The sequence below is a fragment of the Phoenix dactylifera genome, chromosome 3, assembly GCF_051530095.1.
Source record: "Phoenix dactylifera cultivar Ajwa chromosome 3, Ajwa_hap1_PhDact_Kaust_v1.1, whole genome shotgun sequence".
NCBI lineage: Eukaryota > Viridiplantae > Streptophyta > Magnoliopsida > Arecales > Arecaceae > Phoenix > Phoenix dactylifera.
In genome coordinates, this window is record NC_143192.1 from 33,776,851 (window position 1) to 33,795,546 (window position 18,696).

Below are 18,696 nucleotides of genomic sequence, written 5' to 3' on the forward strand. Positions count from 1 at the left end.
AACCCCCGGAAGTACTGCCGCTTCCACCGGGACCACGGCCACGATACGGAGGATTGCTTCCAGCTCCGGGACGAGATTGAAGCACTCATCCGCCGAGGAGTGCTTGACCGGTTCGTACGGAACTGGCCCGCAGGAAGGCCGGCGGAGAATCCCACACAGCCCGAAAATCCAAATGCCAGCAGGCCCATCGCCGGCACCATCAACACCATCCAAGGCGGAGCCGGGGGAGCTCCAAAGGAAGGAACCACTCCGAAACGCTTGCGCGCCTCGGAAACTATCTCATTTTCGGATGAGGACTTAGAGGGAGTTGAACTCCCCATGACGACGCTGTGGTCGTCTCTATGGTTGTGAATAGGTTTGATGTAAAACGTGTCTTAATTGATAATGGGAGCTCGGCGAATGTTTTGTACTTTGACGCCTACTCCAGAATGGGGATGGAACAGCAGCAATTGCGAAGGATGAACGCCCCGCTGGTCGGATTTACTGGAAACTCAATCCCAGTGGAGGGCGAGGTTGATCTTCTGGTCACAGTCGGGCTCGCCCCACGAGAAAGTACCATGAGGATGGGTTTCCTCGTGGTGTGTCTGCCCTCGGCTTATAATGCCATCCTCGGACGACCAGGGCTCAATGCACTTCGAGCCGTGGTCTCGACCCGCCACCTACTCATGCGATTCCCCACCAGCCAAGGAATCGGCGAAGTCCGTGGGGACCAGGCGGTAGCAAGACGATGCTACATGGCGACCCATGAGGCGAAGCAACCAGCCAGGGAGCCGGTTCCGACAACGGACGACAAGCTCTCGACCGAGACCTAGAGGCGCGGGTCGGCCCTCAAAAGAATCGAGTGGAGCCCGGTGAGCTACTCATTTAAATTCCCCTGCAAGAAAATTTTCCTGAGCTAACCGTGCAGGTCGGCTCCGGCCTTGACGCTCGCGAGAGGAATCGCCTCATCAGCTTCCTGCAGAACAACATGGATGTCTTCGCCTGGTCGCCCGCAGATATGCCAGGGATAGACCCGGAGGTCGCGGTCCACCGGCTCCAAGTAAAGCCCTGCAAACCCGTGCGGCAAAAGAAGCGAAGCGCCGCCCCAGAGCGACAACGGGCGATAGCTGAGGAAGTCGACAAACTTCTCAAGGCCGGCTTCATCCGGAAGATATCCTATCCAAAGTGGCTCGCCAATGTGGTCCTTGTCAAAAAGGCCAGCGGGAAATGGCACATGTGCGTGGACTACACCGACCTGAACAAGGCCTGCCCGAAGGACAACTTCCCACTTCCTAGCATCGACCGGCTCGTGGACTCCACCTCGGGACACGAGCCACTGACATTTATGGATGCCTTCTCCGGGTACAACCAGATCCGGATGGCGCCGAAGGATGAGGAAAAGCCGGCCTTCATCACCGACGGAGGTACCTATTGCTACAAAGTAATGCCCTTCGGCTTAAAGAATGCTGGAGCAACTTATCAGAGGCTGGTCAGCCGGATCTTCAAAGACCAAATAGGCCGAAACATGGAGGTCTATGTTGATGACATGTTGGTAAAAAATAAAATGGCGCAAGATCATGTGACCGACCTCAGTGAAGCATTCTCCACACTACGAAGGTACCGAATGAAGCTCAATCCGGCCAAGTGTGCGTTCGGAGGCACCTCGGGCAAGTTCCTTGGCTTCGTAATTACACAGCAAGGAATCGAGGCCAATTCTGAGAAGATCCGAGCGCTCCAAGAAATGACGCCCCCGAGAACAGTCAAGGAAGTGCAACGGCTTACATACCGAGTTGCAGCTCTCGGTAGATTCGTCTCCCGATCGGCCGAGCGCTGCCTTCCGTTCTTTGCGGCTCTCAAGAAGCCAAAAGACTTTTTATGGTCGGCTGAATGTCAGCAAGCCTTCGAGGAGCTCAAGTGTCTTCTTGCCTCTCATCCGCTGCTCACGAAGCCTCAGCAGGGTGAGCTCCTCTACTTGTACTTAGCTGTTTCTCCTGTAGCGGTGAGCTCGGTCCTGGTTCGGGAGGAGAGCAAGCTCCAGAAGTCGGTATATTACACAAGCCGGATCTTGAGGGATGCCGAGACCCGATACTCCAAGCTAGAGAAGACCGCCTACGCCTTGGTCGTCTCAGCCCGGAGGCTCCGGCCCTATTTTCAAGCTCATACGGTGGCCGTGTTGACCGATCAACCGGTGAAGCAGATCCTGCAGCGATCAGATCGTGCCGGTCGGGTTACCAAGTGGGCTATCGAGCTTGGAAAGTTCGACCTCGAGTATCGACCCAGGCCGGCGATCAAGGCACAGGCACTCGCCGACTTTATAGTCGAGTGCACCGTGCCGGACGAGCCCGAGCCCGGGCTAGCGCCAGTGGAGCAGACCCCGAGCCCGACTTGGACCCTGCATGTTGATGGTTCTTCGAACTCGGGGGGTAGCGGAGCGGGCCTCATCCTCACTAGTCCAGATGGAGTGGTCGCCGAGTAGGCCCTGCGCTTCGAGTTCCCCGCGTCTAACAACGCGGCGGAGTACGAGGCACTCATCGCCGGGCTCAAGTTGGCCAGGGAGTTAGGAGTGAAGGACCTAAGGGCCTTCAGCGACTCCCAGCTGGTCGTGAACTAGATCCTGGGTGACTTCGAGGCTAGAGAGCCCACAATGCAGGAATATCTTCAGAAAGTGCGGGATCTCACTTCGACTCTCAGCTCCTTCCGCATCCAACACATTGCCAGGACAGAAAATCTCAGAGCAGACCAACTATCAAAGTTGGCGTCTTCTCGCATGAGCGAGCTCCCAAAAGCAGCGGCACTGGAGTACCTCCAAAGACCCAGCATAGAGGAGCCCGAGCCAGCCCTTTGCATTGAAGTTGAGCCGAGCTGGATGGACGAGCTCATCAGCTACTTGCGGGATGAGGTCCTCCCCGACGATGAACGCGAGGCTCGTCGAGTCAAGCGTTTGGCTTTTCGGTACATACTATACGAAGATAAGCTTTATCGAAGATCCTTTACCTCTCCCCTCCTCAGGTGACTTTGCCCGACAGAGGCGGATTATGCGATGCGCGAAGTGCACGAGGGGATTTGTGGAAATCATCTGGGGGGACGAGCGTTAGCGCACAAGATTTTGCGCCAAGGATACTACTGGCCGACACTCCAGAAGGATACCCTAGACTTCGTTCGGAGATGCGACCGATGCCAGAGGAACGCCAATATCCAACGACGGCCCTCGGCCCCGTTGACCTCGATCAGCTCTCCTTGGCCATTCGCCCAATGGGGAATCGACATCTTGGGACCGTTCCCTTTGGCGACCGGGTGATAAGTGCTAAATAATGCATAAATTAATATCTTATTCATAGCACTTATCATTATTTTAATTCACATAATTTGTAAATTCAACCAAAAAAAAATGTATTACCTTCATGATTGCATTTTAATAAATTATCCAAGGTAATTCAAGTTTGATTTGATTATTTATTAATTAAGCTTAATGCATGCAGGTCGAGTCGAGCTCAATTAGGTAAAGCCTATGGACACTGCAGCATCCTCCAGAGTCGACTCCAAGAACTCTCCTCCAAAACCCAGTGCTTCCCATTAATTCCCGTTTCTTCACAATTTCACCTACTTCACTTCCCACACTTTTCTATCATTTATTTCTCAGATCTCAAAGTATATCATCTATTCATCTATAGTTGCACAGATCTCAGAGAATTCTAGTCATTGGCCTAGCCAAATAGGATTAATTCCCCTGTTTCAAATGGTTCAATTCCCACGTCCTTCCCAACTTCACCAAATCCAGCGTCTTCAACCAACTCATCTCCCCATCCCGTGAGTATTTCAAAACAGAGCCAAGACCCCATCTTCCCGAGATCCCAACTTCACTTCCCCTGTTTCTTCCACGTCCACGAACCAAGCCAACAGCCGCTGGTATTCAATCTCATCCTCCACGCACAATCAAACTTATTTTCCCAGCCAAATCTGGCACCTCCCAACGGCTCAGTATCCTCCAAGATCTTGCAGTTCATTCGTGATACGTTCCCATCCCACTGCCAGCCGCAAGTCAAACATCCCACCGTTCACAAGGATCAAGTCCCAGCTGCCAGCCGTTCCAAAGCTTCATCTCCTCCATCTTCATCCCATCATCCGCTTCATCCTCATCTTTTAAATCCCCTGTTTTCCAACCGTGAACAACATCCTCAACGTCCCAGCTATCTTCCGTTCCCAACATCTTCATCTCCGCGTCATCACAGAGTATCCCAGCAGTTCCAACGTCTTCCCATTCTCCAACATCCGGATGTCTTCTTCCGAATCCAAACAAAGCCTTCCTTCCAGCTCCCAGCTCATTCTATGCTTCGGTCATTCAAGATCAGCCTTCATTACCGTTTGGCATCCCACGAGCTTCATCTCAACTGTCAGCCGAGATCCTTTCCCAATATCCCACGGGATAAGCTCCAAACCCAGCGAATCAAATCAAGCAACAAATCTCCCAGCTCATCCCCTGCTCACAGATCCATCCAACTTTCAGCCGAATCCATCAGCCTTCATCCCATCCGCGTTCAAAGCCTCTAGTCATCTCACGATTCCATCCCAGCATCCCAACCGTCTTCCTTTCCTCCCGTATCCCATGAACGAAACCAACCTCTCTCGCATCACGGATTATCTCCCAAAGATTAACCACTCGTGAGCCTTATCCTACTTCCTGTCATCTTTATTTTCCCACGACGTGCGGCTGGTGAAGGCTATAAAAGGGGAAGAGACGGACCCCTTGGCATCTGATCTCTCGGAGGCAAGTCCGACGGGAAGAAGAAGAGGAAACAGGGGAGGGGGTGAGCCACAGGAACATGAGAGAATAAAAAATAAGAGGAGAGAGAAGAGTTTTGTTATTTTGGGAATATTTCAAAGAAAGAAATCATGAAGGAAGAGATGGGAGCCTGCTGCTGTGCTGCTGCTGCCGTCTCCAACTCCATGCAGGGCTGATCTCTTCTCCAGGGCCGGATGTAGCCCTAACAAAGGGCCAAGGGTTTTTATATTTTTAATTTCTATTCTTGGAGTTGTATAAACCTTATTCTGCTTCTAATGAATATTTTATTTCATCTCATATTTAATTTCTGTGATTTTAAATATGAAGTTTATACAACTGCTCTTCATGATCATTGAAGTAAAAATAAGATAGTTCATGCTTAAGGAAGATGCGATGTGCTACCACCTTAGATTAGGGTAGACATTTCATGCTAAACTAAAGATGGATTATGCCTAAATTACTTCTGTAAAATTTTATTCGAATGCTTATTAGGCTTGTAGCCAATTTGCATGTTAATCCAAGAATAAATTAAAATATAAATAACCCTTGTTCCGATGTTAGTGGTGAATTTCTTGCCCTAGGTTCTCCCAAACTGATATCATTTTAATTGCATTTTCTTTTATTAAATTGCTTAGTTTAATAGTCTTCACAAATTTTTCCTTTTAAATATTTTTTTAAAGAAAAATAACTATACCCTAATTCCTGTGGATCGATACCCGTAATCACTATCCTACTAGATACATGCTATTGCGTGGTCTTTAAAGTTGACTATCAATTTTTGGCGCCGTTGCCGGGGATTGTTAGCATAGTTGTTTTTCTTTTCATAAAAAAAAAACTTTCAAAAAAAAATATATATTTAAAATTAAATAAAAATATTTTCTATTTTTGTTATTTCTCTTATCTCCTTTCTCTCCTTTACTAATTTTTGATTTTTATTTGATCAGAAATCGAAGAGAAAATTTGGGACGATCAAAAGGGAACTACTGGAAAAAGAATGCTGTAGAGGTTTGCTTTAAAAGTAAAAAATTTTTGCTGGAGAAATTCCCTTTGGTAACATCTAAACCTTTCTTATTTAAATTTTCTTGTGTGGTGATTGTTTGATTTTAAATTCAGCAAAAGTGTGAATGCATGCTTGATACACATACACCAATTAATCTGCACATAGTAAGGGCAATCACCCCAACAAGATAAGAACTGGATTTCATCACCAGATTCTTGCCCAAATTAGGTGAATCAATTCTCACATAGTTACCACTCTAATTAAAATCAATTAGACGTTGGCCCCTAGGGACATTCGAGCTCAATAGGAAGAAGATCACCGAAAGTTGCACCAATTTTGCTCTGTGGCTTAGTTGATGTCTAGGCAAGCTTTGTCCCTTTAAGGGAGACAGTTCATCTGTTCGAGGCAAGTGGTTTTTAAGTGGGACCTTTGCAACGCATCGTGACCCCCCCACTTACCTGGGAGCTTACCTGGTCAGCTCAGTCATTAGACCGGATTGAAGGCTTAGGTGCCCTCTTCAAACCAGTTAGGAGCTGTCTAGTGATTTTAGGGTGAACTTAAGGAATTGATGTGTTTTTCTTTTTAGTGCATGCTTGACTGAATTTGACTAATCAGAGGAGTCTTAGTGTATGCTAGGGTGTCGTTCCAAATCTCCCGAATTAGTACCTTTTGACCCTGAATTAGAGCGTTCTATTAGGACCCTTCGAGCCGAAATCCGTACCTATAGAACCATAGGATCTGCTCCACTTATAGAGATGGCTGAAGAACAACCCAAACTCCTAAAGGAGTACTTCACTCCTTCCATTTATACCTCTCCATCTTGTATTCGACTACCTGATACCACCGCTGCTGCACATTTTGAAATTAAGTCTAGTGTCATCCAAATGCTTCCCTCTTTTTATGGACTTAACAATGAAGACCCATATAAACACTTGGATGAGTTCCTTGAGATCTGCACTACTGTCAAAATTCAGAACTTCACTGATGATGCTCTGAAACTTAGGCTGTTTCCTTTTTCCCTTAAGGATAGAGCTAAGCAGTGGCTCCATTCATTAGAAGCCAATTCTATTCTCTCTTGGGCTCAAATGCAACATGAATTTCTAAAGAAATATTTTCCCATAGGAAGAACAAACCAATTTAGGCGTGCTATCACGAGCTTCTCCCAATCTGATGGGGAAGAATTTCATGAAACTTGGGAAAAATTTAGAGATTTACTCCGAAAATGCCCGCATCATCAAATACCCAAATGGCAATTAGTGCAATGCTTTTATGACGGACTATCCGAACGAAATCGTCAAATGGTTGATGCTTCTTGTGGGGGTACTTTCATGCTTAAAAGTGAACATGAGGCATGGCAATTGTTTGAGAACCTTAATGAAAATTCCCTCCACCATGCCTCCTCCGCTCGTCAAGAACCCCCGAGTTCTCAAAGAAAAGGAACCATATATGAAGTTAACCAGTCCATAGGTCTATCTAAGAAAGTAGATGCATTATCCCGCAAATTGGACCAACTAATGTCTAAAGAACAGCTTCCAAACTTTCATCAAGCACAAGTATGTACTCTCTGTTCTAGTCCATCTCACACTGTCTTTGAGTGTCCTTCGGCAGCACAATTCCCCGAATTTGTGCAAGAACAAGTAAATGCTGCCCAAACACAGTCCCGACCGGGTAATGATCCATATTCTAATACTTATAACCCGGGGTGGCACAACCATCCAAATTTCTCTTGGAAGCAGCAGACTTCCAATACTTCCCAGCCTTATTCCCAAAACTTTCAACCATTCCAGAATGTTAATCCCTACCGTCCTTTGACTCAATTTCAACACACTCCTCCTTCACCCCAAAGAAACACAGCCTTTGAGGAGAAAGTATTGACCTCCCTTCAAGGTTTGGAAACCATTACACAATTGGTGCACTCTCACACGCAATCTATCGCCAAGCTAGAATCCCAAATGGGGCAACTAGCTAATGCACTGAACAAGCGAGAGGAAGGAAAGCTTCCAAGCCAACCAGTGAGTAATCCTAGGGGACAATACATGGCTCAAGAAAATCAGCTAAATACAATTTATTATGAACAAGCCAATGCTCTGACTACCCTAAGGAGTGGACGTATAGTAGACAATAAGATTGGGGAGGGTAACAATAAGGAAGGTAAAGAGGAGGAGCAAAATGTATCACATGAAAATCCAAAACCTTCTTCTTCTTCAGCTCTTCCAGCTTCTGCCCAAACTCATATTCCAAAAGTCCCATTTCCTGATGCTCTCAATTCACCCTCTCCCTTTGGCAAAAAAGGAACTTCACTAGAGGAGATGATGGAGGTTTTCAAACAAGTTAAAATCAACCTCCCGCTTCTTGATGCTATTAGACAAGTTCCCTCCTATGCCAAATTTCTCAAAGACCTTTGTACCCAAAAGCGAAAATCTAGGACACATGTGCCTAAAAAGGTCTTCCTAACTGAACAAGTGAGCTCCATCCTCCAACACAACACCCCTCCAAAATTCAAAGATCCTGGTGCTCCCACCATCTCCTGTGTCTTAGGAAATAATTTCATTGATCGAGCACTCTTAGATCTAGGGGCAAGTGTCAACATTTTACCTTACTCAGTTTATGAGAAACTTGGGTTAGGTGAGTTAAAACCAACCTCGGTATCCCTTCAATTGGCTGATCGATCTGTAAAAATACCACGAGGAACAATTGAAGACGTCCTAGTCAAGGTAGACAAATTCTATTTCCCAGTCGATTTTATCGTCCTGGATATGGAACCTGTGCCTAATCTTAAGAAACAGATCCCTATGATTCTAGGTCGTCCCTTTTTAGCTACAGCCAATGCGAGTATAAATTGTAGAACTGGGGTGATGAATATATCCTTTGGGAATATGAAGGTCAAGTTAAATATATTTCGTGCCTCTGATCAACCTGCAAAGGAAGTTGAGTGCTTCCTAATAGACAAAATGGACGATCTTGTAGAAGAAACCCTTCCTTATATTTTAGCAGATGACCCTCTGAAAACATACTTGGCCCATTCTGACTTTGATATAGACAAGGCCATAGAAGCAATTAACTTTGTGCCCGACAATCAGTTTTCCACAAATTTTCTTCCTTGGAGAACTCGGCATGAACCCGGTATGATTTGATAAGGATGCACTGCGTCTGGCTGAAGACGTTAAACTTAGCGCTTGTTGGGAGGCAACCCAATTCTCGTAGGTTAATTTTGCATATTTTCTTGTCGCATTTTTTTTATTATTTTCTTAACAGGATCCCTCATATTACTGATGCAACTACGGTAAAATGCTTCTATCCTCCATATGCATCATATTTTCGTCCAAAATAAAAAATATATAAAACAATAAAAATAATAATATAATATTCAAAAAAAAGAAAAAAACATTGAGGACAATGTCTGATCTAGGTTGGGGGATATAGATTCGAATTTTTGAAGAAATTTTTTGAAATTTTTGATTTTGTGAATAAGTATTTCATCTCAAAAAAAAAAAAAAAAAACCTAATTTCTATGCTTTAATGCTGAAATGATAAACACACAAAGTATATAAAATCTAAAAAGCCCAATAACTAGTCAGGAGTAAGTCAATTTGAGTTCTTTTTATTAAAAGTTCTTTTAGTAAGTTGTAAGATAATTTTTACTTTGGAATTTCACAACACACATGGCCTGCACTTCTAAGGGTTAGGTTCAACATGATGTTGTTAAGTCTGGTAGCAACCTTGAGTCGTGATGAATCATACCTATCTAATTCACTATTAAAAAAAAAAAAAAAAAGAGAAGTGAATTTAGTCAGGTACATCGAAAAGGGCTACCTATTGTCAAAGGTCAGCGGGCTTGTGATGATGAACCCGAGCATAGGTCTGTAGGGGAGTCTTGATGCCCAACACCTTACGCCATCTGGTGTGGGAGTGTTGACTGAGTGCTCGCTACACGGAGGAATCATTACAAGAGTAAAAGTGCGTAATTTATAAATCTCAAAAAAAAAGAGAAAAAGAAAAAGAAAAAAAATATAATATTGACCTTGAAAAAGACAATAGTGTGAAAGCCATCGTTGTAAAAATTCGAGTAAACTGGAATATTACAGATAAAGCCCATGAGGTATTAAAGTAAACATCCACAACTCTCGAAATCCTGCAAGATAGAATGATTTTGAATCAGTGATTAGGTCTTATCTGACCAATTCTTGGAAACTACTAGCTTTAGCAGTATTTTGGGGATCTAAAGCCTTAGCTTGTGTATGGTCCAGATATCACCGAGCACCCAAGTATAAATTAGCCTTACAACTCTCTAACGGAAACTTAATGACTTCAACTTAAGTTGCATCTTGACCTAGGATTTGGGCTGACTTAGTAATAAAACTTTGTGTGCTTTTGAAATTCTTGGCATTTATGCATTTGAAATTAGATTTTATAAAACAATAAATTCTTTGAGTAGAGACAACAGTTTGTGGGTATCTAAGCCGGAAACCCTCACGAGACAAAACTCGTCCACTAGGGCCACCTAGGGGTTTAAAGCCTTATTGCATACGGTAAATGCAATCGCGATTCCTGCGAAAGTGAGTTAGTTTTTATTTTGCTTGAGGACTAGCAAAATGTAGGTTGGGGGGTGTGATAAGTGCTAAATAATGCATAAATTAATATCTTATTCATAGCACTTATCATTATTTTAATTCACATAATTTGTAAATTCAACCAAAAAAAAATGTATTACCTTCATGATTGCATTTTAATAAATTATCCAAGGTAATTCAAGTTTGATTTGATTATTTATTAATTAAGCTTAATGCATGCAGGTCGAGTCGAGCTCAATTAGGTAAAGCCTATGGACACTGCAGCATCCTCCAGAGTCGACTCCAAGAACTCTCCTCCAAAACCCAGTGCTTCCCATTAATTCCCGTTTCTTCACAATTTCACCTACTTCACTTCCCACACTTTTCTATCATTTATTTTTCAGATCTCAAAGTATATCATCTATTCATCTATAGTTGCACAGATCTCAGAGAATTCTAGTCATTGGCCTAGCCAAATAGGATTAATTCCCCTGTTTCAAACGGTTCAATTCCCACGTCCTTCCCAACTTCACCAAATCCAGCGTCTTCAACCAACTCATCTCCCCATCCCGTGAGTATTTCAAAACAGAGCCAAGACCCCATCTTCCCGAGATCCCAACTTCACTTCCCCTGTTTCTTCCACGTCCACGAACCAAGCCAACAGCCGCTGGTATTCAATCTCATCCTCCACGCACAATCAAACTTATTTTCCCAGCCGAATCTGGCACCTCCCAACGGCTCAGTATCCTCCAAGATCTTGCAGTTCATTCGTGATACGTTCCCATCCCACTGCCAGCCGCAAGTCAAACATCCCACCGTTCACAAGGATCAAGTCCCAGCTGCCAGCCGTTCCAAAGCTTCATCTCCTCCATCTTCATCCCATCATCCGCTTCATCCTCATCTTTTAAATCCCCTGTTTTCCAACCGTGAACAACATCCTCAACGTCCCAGCTATCTTCCGTTCCCAACATCTTCATCTCCGCGTCATCACAGAGTATCCCAGCAGTTCCAACGTCTTCCCATTCTCCAACATCCGGATGTCTTCTTCCGAATCCAAACAAAGCCTTCCTTCCAGCTCCCAGCTCATTCTATGCTTCGGTCATTCAAGATCAGCCTTCATTACCATTTGGCATCCCACGAGCTTCATCTCAACTGTCAGCCGAGATCCTTTCCCAATATCCCACGGGATAAGCTCCAAACCCAGCGAATCAAATCAAGCAACAAATCTCCCAGCTCATCCCCTGCTCACAGATCCATCCAACTTTCAGCCGAATCCATCAGCCTTCATCCCATCCGCGTTCAAAGCCTCTACTCATCTCACGATTCCATCCCAGCATCCCAACCGTCTTCCTTTCCTCCCGTATCCCATGAACGAAACCAACCTCTCTCGCATCACGGATTATCTCCCAACGATTAACCACTCGTGAGCCTTATCCTACTTCCTGTCATCTTTATCTTCCCACGACGTGCGGCTGGTGAAGGCTATAAAAGGGGAAGAGACGGACCCCTTGGCATCTGATCTCTCGGAGGCAAGTCCGACGGGAAGAAGAAGAGGAAACAGGGGAGGGGGTGAGCCACGGGAACATGAGAGAATAAAAAATAAGAGGAGAGAGAAGAGTTTTGTTATTTTGGGAATATTTCAAAGAAAGAAATCATGAAGGAAGAGATGGGAGCCTGCTGCTGTGCTGCTGCTGCCGTCTCCAACTCCATGCAGGGCTGATCTCTTCTCTAGGGCCGGATGTAGCCCTAACAAAGGGCCAAGGGTTTTTATATTTTTAATTTCTATTCTTGGAGTTGTATAAACCTTATTCTGCTTCTAATGAATATTTTATTTCATCTTATATTTAATTTCTGTGATTTTAAATATGAAGTTTATACAACTGCTCTTCATGATCATTGAAGTAAAAATAAGATAGTTCATGCTTAAGGAAGATGCGATGTGCTACCACCTTAGATTAGGGTAGACATTTCATGCTAAACTAAAGATGGATTATGCCTAAATTACTTCTGTGAAATTTTATTCGAATGCTTATTAGGCTTGTAGCCAATTTGCATGTTAATCCAAGAATAAATTAAAATATAAATAACCCTTGTTCCGATGTTAGTGGTGAATTCCTTGCCCTAGGTTCTCCCAAACTGATATCATTTTAATTGCATTTTCTTTTATTAAATTGCTTAGTTTAATAGTCTTCACAAATTTTTCCTTTTAAATATTTTTTTAAAGAAAAATAACTATACCCTAATCCCTGTGGATCGATACCCGTAATCACTATCCTACTAGATACGTGCTATTGCGTGGTCTTTAAAGTTGACTATCACCGGGCAAAGAAAATTCCTAATTGTCTCCATCGACTATTTCACTAAATGGGTGGAGATCGAGCCAGTTGCCCGGATCACCGAGCAGAAGATGCGAGACTTCGTTTGGAAGTCGATAATTTGCAGATTCGGACTCCCCCGCGTCCTCATTTCAGACAATGGTCGCCAGTTCGATAACACCCATTTCAGAGAATTCTGCTCCGAGCTTGGCATTGATCACCGCTTCACCTCGGTCGCGCATCCCCAGACGAACGGAGAAATCGAGGTAACGAATCGTACTATTTTGCAGGGGCTCAAGGCCAGACTCGACCAGTTCAAGGGACAGTGGGTCGAAGACCTGTACAACGTCCTGTGGGCTTATCGGACCACGTTCCGTGTGCCCACCGGCGAAACTCCTTTCAATCTGACGTACGGGACAGAAGCTATCATCCCGCTGGAGATCGGACTCCCTTCTCCACGGGTAGAGTATTTTGACGCCAGCACCAGCTTCTCACAGCTTAGAGGTAATCTGGACCTGATCGAGGAGACAAAGGAAGCCGTCCGAGTTCGTATGGCGAAATATCAGCAAAGGACGGCGCGATACTACAACGCCAAAGTCAAAGTCAAATCCTTTAAAGTGGGGGACCTCGTCCTCAGAAGGGCAGAAGCCTCCCAACCGACCGAACAAGGGAAGCTGGCCCCGAACTGGGAGGGGCCCTACCAGATCGCACGCGTCCAGTGGCCCGGGGCATACAAGCTGAAATCTCTTGACGGGACCCCCATTCCACGAACCTGGAATTCCGAAAATCTCCGAGTGTATTACCAATAGAGCCCCGAAGGATCCTCCGCTTCAATCATAAATCTCACCTTTCTACAATGACTTGCTCACAATTGCTTAATTGTGCTAAACTTCTCCTGATGTCTAAATGCTGACTCCCAGACGACCCAGCCCAGCTCATATATACGATCCTGCTCGGATACAGCCTGAACCGAGAAGCCGGACGCCTCGGCAAAAATTTGGAGCGCCGATATCGAGCTCGGCTTGATCTCCATCGACCATCGAGCTCGGCTCGATCTCCATCTGTCGAGCTCGGCTCGATCTCCATCAAATACCTCGACTACGGTTGGGATGCCCCGATCTCTCGGGATGACGGGAGTACCCTCGCGGTCTCCACCATCCATCGAGCTCGGCTCGATCTCCATCGACCATCAAGCTCGGCTCGATCTCCATCGACCATCGAGCTCGGCTCGATCTCCATCGACCATCGAGCTCGGCTCGATATCCAACGACCATCGAGCTCGGCTCGATCTCCATCAAATACCTCGACTACGGTCGGGATGCCCCGATCCCTCGGGATGACGAGAGTACCCTCACGGTCTCCACCATCCATCGAGCTCGGCTCGATCTCCATCGACCATCGAGCTCGGCTCGATCTCCAACGATCATCGAGCTCGGCTCGTTCTCCATCTGTTGAGCTCAGCTCGATCTCCATCAAATACCTCGACTACGGTCGGGATGCCCCGATCCCTCGGGATGACGGGAGTACCCTCGCGGTCTCCACCATCCATCGAGCTCGGCTCGATCTCCATCGACCATCGAGCTCGGCTCGATCTCCATCGATCATCGAGCTCGGCTCGATCTCCATCTGTCGAGCTCGGCTCGATCTCCATCAAATACCTCGACTACGGTCGGGATGCCCCGATCCCTCGGAATGACGGGAGTACCCTCGCGATCTCCACCAGCTATCGAGCTCAGCTCGATCTCCACCAGCCATCGGGCTCGCTCGATCCTCACCGACCCTCGGTGCCTGGTTCCGATGTCAGACCCAGGTCGCGATTCGGGCGTCTCGAAGCCAGCGGTAGCTCCGTGTATGAGCTCAAAGGGCTACGACCCCATGCTTTGGATTAAGCTCGGGGCCGTCCTCCACGAAGAACAGTTCGCGGCACGGGGCATATAACCCCGAAAAGGTACGCTCTGATTGGCGTCTATCTTGCTCGATACGCGTGTTCCATTCATTTTTACATCGGATACTTTTAGCGGAAAGCACCCCGGCCAATGTTGCCGACTACGAACTGAAATCTGAGCTCTAGGTCGGTTTTTCGGCCGCTCGGTAAAATTTAATCCCGAGCTCGGGGGGTGCGATTTAAGCTACAAGCTGGCTACCTAATACGATGATTAGAGCACGGCGCCCCGCAGCTGGGGCCCCGAGCTCTACGGCCGCGAAACTGCGACTCAGATCTAAGAGCTCGACAAGCTCGGGCATTTTTTCGGCCTGAAGCGCCTTAGCAACTCGGAAATCCGCACAGCAAAGCCTTGGAGAAACATTAGCTAGAAAATGAGCTAGAGTTAGAAGAGCGAAAATTAAAGAATATTTTCATTCAAAAAGCCCGAGGGCCAAGTACAAAATTAAGTCTCGGCCGTGCGGTAGACACGGGCCGACCTCATGTTACAAAAGGAAAAGAAAAAGCACAAAGCTAAGAGACGGCTGTCGCGGCGTCCCCGGCCGAGATCTCCCCGGGCTCGAGTCCAACGCCCTCGGCTTCGGCCCCCTCGGCAGTAGTCCCAGGCTCGCCGCCTTCAGTGCCTCTAGGCGTGACCTCGAGGGTGGCTCCCCGAGCGGCCTCTTCCGCGGAGGCCTCCGGAACTGCCTCTTCGGTCGCCTCGGCTGGCTCCGCCCCGAGGCCCTCGACTCCAGCTCCGGGCTGGAGTAGACTGAGATCAAAATCGGGGCAGAGCTGGCGTAGTTGATTACGGAAGTCGTTGAAGCCCTGGATGAGCCCGTTCACGCCCTCCTCCTCCAGCAGGTCGCGAAACTCTTCCGATTCACGGAAGAGCTTAACGGCATTTTGGGCCTGCTCCCGGGCCTCCTTCTCCTGAGCTTCGCGTTGCTCGGCCTTCCACTCCAGATCCCTCACTTCCTGCTCGCGGACGGCGAGTAGGGACTGGGCCTCGGACAAGCGGGCCTCGAGCTCTTGGGCCTTGAGGTGAACTTCCTTCACCTCTTGCTCGCGGATAGCGAGCGTCAAAGTGGCCTTGGCCCGACGCACCTCTACAGCGCGCACCTCTGACCTGGCCAGGGTGTGTGCGCCCTTCTCCTCCTCGAGCTCGGCGGTCAGAGCCCGAATCTCATCCTCGGCCGCCTCCACCTTCGTCTGGAGCACTTTTTGCTCAGCCTCGAATGCGAGGCACCTTGCCTCGGCCTCCTCCTGCCCGCGCCGATGCCTTCGGGCCCGGTCCCAGTAGTCTTGGACTATATGCATCAGCGTCTCGATCTCGTGAAGGTGCTATAAAAGAGGGAGATGAGAAACAAGTCCAGTTCAAAACAAACTGGCACAAATATAAAGGTTTAACTTACTCGGATGGTAGAACAAAGGGTCGTGTCCATGAAAGTGCCATAGCTCATGGACCGGATTTTGGCCTGGTCGGCCGGGAGTAGTGCAACCCGAAAAACCTCGCGCCGTTTGGGGATTATCGAGAGCCGAATCGCCCTCGAAGACCGCCCAGCCAGGGGCGTAGGGCACTCTCTCCCGATGACCTTGATTACCCGGTGGGCCCGGTGGGCTAGGCCCCGCTGGGCTCGGCGGATGCGGTTCCACAGCCTCCTGGCTGCACCCTGGCTCGGGACCAGGGAGTTGGGGTCGGTCAGGCAGCCGATCCGATTGCTGTGGGATTGGGGTGGGGCACGCAAGCACGGACGCTCCCGTAGAGCTCGTTCCCCTTTGGTCAAGGCTCGGAACTCCCGGCCGACCGGGAACTTGCGAAATCGGCGCCGGGCACGGAAGCGCCATCGTAGCTTCAGCAGAGCTCGTGCCCCTAGAACTTGAGCCTTCCCCCCGACCAGCCTCGGAGTGCTCGGCACGAGGAGCGCTCTTCTCGGCGACCACAGCAGCCGAGATCTTCGCCTTCTTTTTTGGCCCAGGCTGTTCTCCCGCAAGCTCGGCTGCCCTTTTCTGAAAACGAGCATACAGGATGTTGCTCTTGGTCACCATTTTTGCAGTGTCTGCAAAGACGAGCAAAAGGAGCTGGTCAAATATTGCGAGAAAAAGGCAAAGGGGAAAATTCCTTAAAAATTACCACCCTTACCCGGAGGGCGCGCGGAGCTCAGACCGACATTGACTAGGGCATCCTCACTCACGAGGCCGCTCAGAAGAATGCCATCCCCGAGGCTGCGGATAGTGTTAAGGATTCCCTGCTCGCGCGAGGAAAGCCTGGGGAGTTGGTTAGCGATCTTGAGCCGGCTCCGCCTCCACCTAGGGTCGAACCCCCATGGTCGCTCGGAACTCAAGAAAAAGAATTTCCTCTTCCAATCATGAATGGACGATGGGGCGCCATGAAAGAGTGGCTGACCCGCCCGAAGGGCGATGTAGAGCTACTCTCCATCCTCCAGGTTAGACTTTAGTAAAAAAAGTCTCCGGAAGACATTCACGGAAGACGGGATCCCGTACGCCATACACAGGGACAGGAACCCGATGATTGTCCCCCATGCGTTCGGAGCGAGTTGCGCGGGGACGATTTCGTACTCTCCGAGCAACTCGTTCACAAACCCATGAAGAGGAAATCGTAGGCCGGCCCAAAGTGCCTCCGAGTACACTCCGATCCGACCTACAGGGGGGTTCGTTACCCGGTCCCCCGACCTAGCGGGTTCCAAACGGAACCCTCGCAGAGGAAAAAACCATTCCTCGCACATCTCCACCTCCAACTCACTCATTGTGGACCCAACCTCATTCGGACCAAGCCCCATTAAAAAAGAGAGAGGGAAAAGGAAGAAGGGGTTCCGGGCGGATAAAAAAGACACCTGTGGAGTTCGCCGGGGGTAATGGAGGATCGGCTGCTTCGGACTGGGAAGGAAATGGGAAGAAGATGAAGGCAGTAGGAGAAGACGAAGAATATATATATAAACCCCACTGACGGCCCAGATCTGCGAAACGGAGCGCTGCTCCCCGCTCGGATCACGACGCGCGTCAACCCTAAGAGTTAAGGGCGCCGCATTTAATCCGAACTGGCACTTCGAATACGGAAGCGTCGCGTCGGATCGTGTGGTCTCATCATGAGCCCACGACGCGAGGACGCTTCGAAAAACAAAAAGGAGGATGATAAAACGTCTCTGGAGAAAGAGGCGCTGCCCATTAAAAGCATCTCGAAACGCGTGATAATTCAAAATCCCCTAAACCACATTAATACTACTTCCCGCGCTCGAACTTCCAAACAGCTCGAGCTCGAAAGTCGGGGGGTAGTGTTGGGGGGAAAAAGTGTCGCCATGCTTTGGTAAGCAGACCCCTCCGAGCAGGGGCCGGCCGAGCAGACCCCTCCGAGCAGGGTCCCGCTGAGCATACCTCCTCCGGCTTGGGGACACTCAGTCTTACCAACCTGAGGACACCTGAGTTGCACACTGAGATTACGTCCACCCGTAGCACGGCCGTGCAGACAATTAATGTGTAAGGGCCGTGCAGACACCCGGTTCACTCAACAGTCAAAACGCATGGCCCTTGCAGGCCCCTGGGCTTACTCAACAATTAAAGCGTATGGTTTCCGTCGCCTACGGACATCGAGTCTCTTACGGCAAATCCGCATGCCTACAAATGATGGCGACTCCGTGATGACAGGCTCCGGCCTAATCTCCTACCATGATAGCATTGACTTACATGATCAAGCATTAATGACCAATTGTACGACAACCAATTTGCTCTATCACGTCACAGGTAGCCCGATCCTCCCTATAAAAGGGGAATTCCTCCACTTAGGGAGGGGGGTTCTTTCCGTCTCACTTTTTCTTTCCCCATACAGACCCCTGACTGACTTAACCATCGGAGGGCCGGCACCGGAGAAACCGGCCACCGGCTTCTTGCAGGTCTCCAGGAGGACGCCGCCCGCCGACGCGCCGCCACCCAGGCAGCGGAGCTCCTCTTCTCCAGCCGACGGCCGCCCCCGGGTCCAATTTCCAGCAACAATAGCAAAATTTTAGGTGAAGTAATCTCAATACTGAAGATTGCAAGCATAATTACATGCTTAGAGCATAAGTGAATCAGCTGTTCAATTGTCAACAGAGGAAGAATGATTGCACGGATTTTTTTGGGGGGAAAACATGGATTCA

General features: G+C 48.2%; 1 protein-coding gene across 1 annotated transcript; it reads left to right on the forward strand.

The window, feature by feature from the left end:
- The first annotated feature begins 341 nt into the window (after positions 1-341).
- LOC149768054 (uncharacterized) lies at positions 342-812 on the forward strand. Its single transcript, XM_089929915.1, has one exon. It carries the CDS (start codon positions 342-344, stop codon positions 810-812), a length of 471 nt encoding a protein of 156 aa, XP_089786041.1.
- Positions 813-18,696: the final 17,884 nt, after the last annotated feature.